The sequence below is a fragment of the Parus major genome, chromosome 2 (assembly GCF_001522545.3).
Source record: "Parus major isolate Abel chromosome 2, Parus_major1.1, whole genome shotgun sequence".
NCBI classification, from domain to species: domain Eukaryota; kingdom Metazoa; phylum Chordata; class Aves; order Passeriformes; family Paridae; genus Parus; species Parus major.
In genome coordinates, this window is record NC_031769.1 from 23380125 (window position 1) to 23388405 (window position 8281).

Consider the following 8281-nt stretch of genomic DNA (forward strand, 5'->3'; position numbering starts at 1 on the left):
AAAATGTTATTATTCTACTAGCTCATAGCTATCAGAGATTTTAAGAAAGCTTTTGAGGGAGTGAGGGTTATCCAGCAGTTTAAGAACTAGTAGTTTGGTATTCATTTGTATCAGAATAACTTAAGAGAAGAACACATTCCATCAGTTTTAAAATTAGTCTGATTGTAATTGCAAAAAGAAGCCTCTCACAAAGCAAAAATTTCCAAGAGGTTCAGTTCTACACCAAAGAAATTGCATCTAAACCACTTTTGTGCAACATGTAAAATAAACTAAGAAAGGGTGATTGACTGGCACTCAGCTTGACATGGATCCCACCGGGCACCAACCCAAGGGCTGGAGCAGACCAAGATTTCCAGAGTCCCTCAAAACCCTTTCTAGAGCTACATCTTCCTGGATCTACTGTGAAAGGAAATTTCAGAGCAAGGCTTTGTTCCCTCCAGCTTTGCTCTCTGGTCAACCTCTTTGGGGGAATGACCTGAAAAGACAAGAGCAGCCCCCACGTATTTGCAGCCCCTGTGGGGGACATGGCTGTTAGACACAGCACAAAGCCTCCCTTTCCCTGATCCACTCATGGCCTTTAGCACTGGGAAAACAGGATCTGTAAAGGGTGGAATCCTTGATGCTACAGAACTCGATCAGCTGATCCTTCTGATTTTAGAAAGGTTGAGATTTCACTCATCACTTTGCTGTAATTCACTACCTGTAGAAAACCTTCTTACAAAGAAATGCTGACCAAAGCGCAGCTTATGTACAGCACACAAGGCAACAAAACAACTGGTTCACAATCAAAAATATACATCTCCTGGTTTAGATAATCACCAGGGTATTTTTTATGCCATAAAAACACATTATGTAGCAAATGTTAAAGCAGAAAATTAATTTCTTGGGTTGCATATAAAGAAAGGCATAATTCAATTATAACTATTTTTTCATTAATATCAATCATGAAGAATGAATTTGTGACTTATGAATGTGCTTCAGATTTGCCAACATGGGAAGTCTTCCTACATTTTCAAACCTTTTCAGTTTTGTGGACCGTGCATTTCAAGCATCATCCAATCAAAATTAATTGCATAAAACTTTCCTGCCATGAACATACAGTAATATTCTATGTAGAAATGGATTACAAAATAAAAAAAAGGTAAAACTTCTTATGTGCCCTTGGAATAGTTTAAATTATATCCAGATTTTATTGTATGTTTTTTGATTATTGAAGGTATATTGCTAATTTGCAATAACTATATACGCTGAGCATCAAATATATTTATATTTATTTGTCCTGATTGCATTCCCTTTTTTGCCAAAGTGCATTGTTGGTAACTGATGCACCATTCTGCCCCAAAGAGTCTTAGTACTTGTGTAATGTAAAACAAATATCTGAAAAACAGGGCTCTTTGCTCATGACATTCTGATGTATAAAAAAAGTTGATACCAAGTTACTTCTGCATGGGCTAGAAAGGAGAAACGTTCTATTTTTTTGATTTCTTTTTTTTTCATTTACCAAAATCTGATTAATTGTGACAAACTACTCATCAGGTATTTGGCTGTACCTGTGTAGGTGATGGCACATCTGCAGTGACCTCTTGTCTTTCCACATCCTTTCTAACTCTGACTTCCCAAGGAATCTCCCATAGGGAAGAAATTTTGCAGCAGAGGATTAAAACGAAAAATCTCTGTAGTCTCTTCTTTCAAAATTGAAGGCTACTTTGTGTTGGATATGCTCTCACCATAATTCTTGTGAAGACTCTAAACTGCTGCCTGCAGTTCAAAGCTGCAGCCTGCCCAGAGGGGCACCTCCCTTCTGCTGATGGAGTGGCAATTGTGAGCATGGTGGCTAGGTCCTTGGGAGTTAAACATTTGCTATATGCCAAAAGATAATAAAAGAAAAAAGCCTGTAGGATAATAAAATAAGAAGGATATTTTCTTAAGCTATCTCCATTTGTTGTGGGCCTGAACCTGTTAAGTTTGTCTGCAAAGTCTGCAGCAGGCAGAATATGGGCTCTGATCATTTGTAAAGTGACACTCATTAAAGGCAGCTATGTTATGTAAATTCCTTCCAAGTGGAAACCTATAACAGCAATGCTGTCTCTGAACCTGAGATATGGCCTCCTTGCTCATGAGTCTTGTTTCACAGACTGTTAAAATCCTGCAGAACTTTTCCTACCCCTTCTTAGCAGGGGTGTTGATTATGATGGTACCTATACCTAAAGGTATCTTGCATGCATCTGCATACACACTGGGAGAAGTTAACGTGCTTGCAATGATCAGTGGGAAAAGCTGTACATCTCCTTGTGTACCTCCCAGAAACACCTATCCATAAAATCTAGTCCTGATCAGCCTTGTGCTGCCATCTGGACTTAGTTATGCTGGCTCTCTTTGCTCAAAACTAAAGAAATAACTAGGAAATAAGAGAGGAGTGTAGAATACAAGGGGTTTCCACCTCTCAGGTTTTTCTATGTGATCAGCATGGACTGGAAGGGCCTTTTGCATTCTTTTATTTTGAGCTTCTGGAAGCTATTATATGCCAAGCTTTTCATATGAGAAAAATACCTATAAATGTAACAAGTAAAATATATGTGTTATATATATATATATATATAACATATATATAATATAAAATATGTATGTTATATAAAATACATGTTATATAAAATATATGGCCAAGTTATCTGTGAAGTTTGTCAAATGCATGCAGCACATATAAACATGGTGCTAATAGAGATCAAACATTTTACTAGAAAAGCCCAGGCAAGTATAAAAATAGTATCTTGTAACCTTAAGAAGTCTATATGTAGTACAGATGAACCAGGATTTTGATGTCAAATATGCAGGTGATACTGTATTACACCAAGCATTTTCAGTGTTTGCTTGATATTTAGATCACCTCTAAAATCAGAGAGGGAGAAGTTCAGCCTTTAGCCACACTGCTTGAAGTTAGTGAGAATTACTGTTGTGTTATCCAGAGTAAAGTGAAATGAAAAGGTTTTCCATACCGAGGAGCAGCGTGGTCTAAGGTCAGCCTTCTCCACAACAGTGGGTCTTAGGCTACAGAGATAGCCCAGCATTACCATGCAGCTGGGAAAGAGATTGCTCCTGCTCACCTCCCAGTCAGCTGCTTTCATCAGCTCAGTGCTGGCACATGAAGCTGAGAAATGCAGTGCAGCCAGTGGCTCTGGTCTCATCATGAGCACATCTGGCACGGGAGTGGGATGAGGGATGACCTTGGTTGTCTGTGTTCCATATGGAGTCCCCACAAAGCATAAAGGCACTTAATGGAGACTACAAATCTTTGACCTGTAGTCTCTCCCACCCATCACTTAGATTTTGTGCATTTTGGGATGATAGGTCACTCTCTACCTGAACAGTCTTACAATAATTTACTGTACATATATTCATATGTATACATGCTATCTAGGCTTTCCAGATGGTTGGTTTATTGGTGTCTTTTGCATAACTTACAACTTCTCAAGATCTGTTTAGATTTTTTCTATTTTTTCAAATGTTTTTAAATAACAGGATTGTAGTCAGTCAAAAGTAAAAAAAGATAATGTTACTCTGCTTCTAAAGATACTTGGTTTGTGTGCTCAGACTTTCATCCTTTACTTAGTTTTAAACCTGCACCTACCTTTTCCATACTTCCAGAGGGTAGTTTAAAAAAAAACAAACAGTGTGGAACAAGCAATTGAATTCTATAACCTGGTTTGGACCAAAATGCACATTTTCCAGTCTGATTTTGGTGAGTATATCTTGGACCAAGAGCAAGACAACATCAGTTGCAACTGTAAAGGAAAAATGTTTCTCTTGAAAATACCTAGGAAACACAGATTGGGAAATAAACACTATCTTATGATAGTGATGTTGAGGGGGAGAGAAATACAATGCATATGGGGGAAGGAGCTGGATCCCTTTGACCATACCAACCAAACCAACATCACCAGCACTTGGGCATAGGGGGGTTGCATGTACTCACACATGGACATGCATTGCACATTACACAAAGGATCCTCCTGTAGTGTGGTCACTTCTCAAAGCTGCTTTTGCTTGCAGTGAGAGAAAAAGGACCAGTGTCTTAAAATCAATGCTAATTTATTTTTAAAATGGGCTGAAGATAATTGTTTCTTTTAAAGATAGGCTTGTGAGATTCTGAAATTTGATTATGAAGAAAATCTTAAAGGGAATATAAAGAGAGTTAAATACCTTCCTCTGCCCCAGCAGAGCACAGTGTCCATCTTTGCTGCTATGAAATAATGGAAAATAAGTTTTGATAGGGATTCATCAGGTTTTCTAAATGGTCCCTATGCAAAGGTGTGTGATCCAGGCCTAAGTGATCCCCAGTGCTGACTGTGCAGATTTGTGTTTCCTGAGACTCACAATACCACAACCTGGTTAGTCATTTTACCCCAATGCTTCCTTTTCCTGCAGCAGTAAAACATGCTCAACAATGGGAGACTTCTCTGCACTTGATTTCACTGGTTAAAGCAGCTATCCTTTGTTAGGATGAGGGCAATCTGTATTTGTGATGCTGAGATTTACTTTATCTTTTCTATTATGCTCTGAATACTCAGCCAAGGGGTTCTTAAATACATATTTGGTACCCACCTGGAAGTATATAAAAAGTTGTGTAGAGGGCAGAGAGGGCATGTTCACACTGCAGATTCTCATTGGCTTGGGATCAATTACTCTTTCAGTGCAAATGACTTTTAGGTTACAAATCCTCAAATTTTTAAGCAGTATTTAGCTTCACAAAGACAAACCAAACTTTAAAAATTCATATCAGTGGAAATGTAGGTACCTTTTACATTTTCAGTGCTTCAGATTTCATCTTTGTAAGTCTGCCAACATTTTGTTTATTGAGGCTGGCAAAGAATGGGAGAAGAGAACAGAAATTCACCACATTTGCAGGGTTGTTCTTATCCCAAAGCAGAGTTATTTTGCTACATGAGCAGTCTGTAGTGTTTTAATTAAGGGACCATTATCGCTAACAATTTTAATACAGAGAAAATTGTCTGTTCTACTTTTGTTGCTGTTTTATTTCAGATAAAATATATTTATTAAGTAAATAAAATAAAAATCAAGGCTTACTTTCAACATCCCATGCCACAACAAATATTTTAATTTGTGCTGTGTTTCTGTACCTCATAAAGAATAACAACCAGCATCCATCTAAATCTATCTTTCTGATAGATTTGGTTGCTCAGAGCAACCACACAAAATCTTCTGCCAGAGCAAAAACTCACTGAACTGGGTTTTCATGTGTTTGGTGTGGTGTTTGAGAGGAAACAGATTCTACAGAAGTGAAGAATGTGAGGTTGTTTTCCTCTTAAAATACACCTTGAATGCATCGGTTCAAGTGTCAGCTCTTTCTGTACTTTTCGATATGCTGACACATTAATTATTGTTTCTGCTGTTTTTGTGAAATCTATTAGAGTCAAACCACCCTACTGTCAAAACTGGAATTATTGAGGCTGTATCAGCATTCTCTATATCACTGTCACTAGTGTATGGGACTATTTATAAAGCAGAGAATAAAATGTACCTTATGTATGCAATGACGGCATTTCAAACCATCTTGAGATGAAGAAAAATAGCATTTCCCATTGGAAAATATTTTGATTAGAAATTAGGCAGTTAATACCTTCAAAACTCAGTCTTTCCTATCAAACCCAAGTGTGATGGCAGCCCTAAACTCAGTGTGTATGGTGTGTACATTATACCAGTCTTTTAGTGTCTGGAAATCATCATCCCTTGACTGAAACCAAAGCTTCCATAAGGACTGACACAAGCACACCAAAGCTGCAAACAATACCTTAAACCTCAGACCCTTAATCTGACTTTTCAGAGCACTCAACTAAACAGAGCAAGAAAATATGAGTGAAGAAAACAATCAATATAATGGTAAAGCATTTCCATTTTGTACATCCACATGAATGTAACTGACCTTGAAACAACTTGCACTTACATGTTGTAAACACGTACATTATTAAAACCAACATGTTTGTTATTAAACTCTCTCTATTATGCACATTTCTTTTACAATCAGCTCACTTGTGTCTTTAGAAAGCAGGAATGCCTTCTGCAGCCCTCCTGGGAAGTGCAGTGTGCCCCAAAGCTATTCAGAACGATACAGATTCATAACAGAGCCACTTTATCATCTTTAACAACTGACTCCTCCATTTCCTGTTGTTCACTGGTGAAAGTAGAAATAGCAATATGAGAAATACTGTTGTTTGAAAAAATAACTGTCTTTGTATTCCTTGAAGTCTGAAAAATAGGTATGTGGCTTGAACAAACACACACAATGGTATTTTCTTGTAAGTGTTCCGCTGGATTGACCATGTGATGATCTGCACCGCCAGCAGACAATTCCTTCTTGTTCCCCAGCTCCTCTTTTGTTCTAGAGTGGCAGAGCCAGCAGCTTTCTCCTCACCCTGGGGACAATGTGTCGTGGTGCACAGCTGGTACGTGTGCTGGTGGTGAAAACAGAGCAGCCCCCTTCACTTCAAGGCATTGCCTCATATATGGATAAGGCAAATCTGGCCCCTTCTCGTAGTGCTGGCTTTACAGCTCTTCCTCATGAACTTGTTCCTGGAAGGGACTTTTCCAGTGAGATGGTGACTCGTGTAGCTGGACATGTACATTTTTCCTCCATTTAAAATCCACAAGTTGAAAATCCACAAGTTGAGGGTAAAGTTTCATGTCTGGTGGTGTCAGAGAAGGGAAATCAGCCTGGCTGGATACAATATTTAAAAATGGTTTCAAAGCACTGTGGAAGAAATGGCCTCATGATTTTGAAGTCTACACTTAACCGTATTGCATAACTCATTCCTGAACACTGAAGAGAGTTGTTCATTGCTCATCCAAGTTAACAGAGATTTGTCTGCTAATTTCAATAGAAGTGGAAATAGATTATCAAGGTTTTTGTCAAGAATATTTAATGATTAGGAACTCAGGAGAGCAACCAGATTCTAAAAGTAGATGCTTCCTGTGCTAAGATATTGTTTTCTGATTTCTTTCATGGGAACATTTACTTGATCACAAATTTATAACACATTTATAACAAATTTATAAGCATTCATCTAGCACTCAACTCAGAATGTCTATGAAATAAAACCATAGTTCCCAAACAAATGTCACAATTTATTCAGAGTGAGATATTTGTGTCTTAATGATGAGTTTCTGGGCAATGTAATAGGGTGACAATTTTTCCTATAAATAAATATTCCTGAACTACCAGTATTGTTAAACGAAATCTATTTTGAGAGGCCTTCAGGACTTCTGTCATTAAGTCTGAATAATTGATCTGTTTCTCTGAGGGTGTTTGAGATCTTGGTATGCAATGACTATTTCACCTTAATTTACTTTATGCCCCTGCAAATAAGATGACAGTATTTTGGGGTATCCTTTGGCGATGGTAATGTTTTGTGGCATTCTTTGGAAAGTATCAAGATTTCAATACTTTGGAATGACTTTCTGCTGTTCATATGTTTGATTTGTCTTGCAAGGTGCAAAATCTTTTAAGCAGTCATTAAGCTCATTAAAAGGGAAAAATAAAGGACTCCAAATCAGTTACACATTGTGAGAGTTGATGGTTTAAAATGTAGCATTAAGGAAAAGTACCAAAAGCAAAAAGTGCTGAAAGTTTCCAATTGCCACATACTGGTTCTTTCTTTCCTATTTGCTCTCAGCTACCTGGGGTTGTTACGAATGTCAGATGGTCACTTCATACAGCTGGTATCAGGAGATGTGGAGATTTACACAGCCTGGTGGGCAGGTCCATGTTCACTCCCTGCTGCAGTGCACAGGGAGAAATGCTATTCCAGGTCTGCATCACACTTCATCTATGTCATTGTTGTCAGAGGTTGATGTGGTTTGAATAGGATGTGTCCTTCTGCCTTGGCCTGCACTCTGACACAGCATCTTGGATTTCCACACTCCCACCCTTCTCCCCAGTTTTTTCACAAGCAGAACATGAAACGATGTGTTTGCAGTGGCTGGTGCTGAGCTAGGCAGATGTGTCTCCAGATTTTAATGCAACGAGTTCAGAGTCCTCCATGTATCTTCCATTTAACTGTTCATTGTTGGTGTCGTGGTGGTAGAGGTAAACAGGGACCTCTGTGATTGACGTGGCAGTGTAGGAGGTAGATCGTGTGGAGCAGTGCTCGCGGCGCCTTTGGCCCCACTGGGTCTTGTACTGCGTCCATTGCCTCTTCAGAGCTCCCTGGACCTGTGAGAGAGACACAGGTAGGGTGAGGCAGAGTATAAACCCCTGGGAAAGGAAAGG

The 8281-nt window shown here is 38.7% G+C and overlaps 1 protein-coding gene across 1 annotated transcript in view; it reads right to left on the bottom strand.

The window, feature by feature from the left end:
• Nucleotides 1-3412: 3412 nt before the first annotated feature.
• Nucleotides 3413-8281, bottom strand: part of CALCR (calcitonin receptor) — a 157998-nt gene continuing 153129 nt past the window's right edge. The window contains exon 13 of the mRNA XM_015620119.3: nt 3413-8224. Within this exon, the coding sequence (XP_015475605.1) occupies nt 8003-8224 (222 nt within the window). The 3' untranslated portion in view covers nt 3413-8002. The remainder of the gene's footprint in view (nt 8225-8281) is intronic.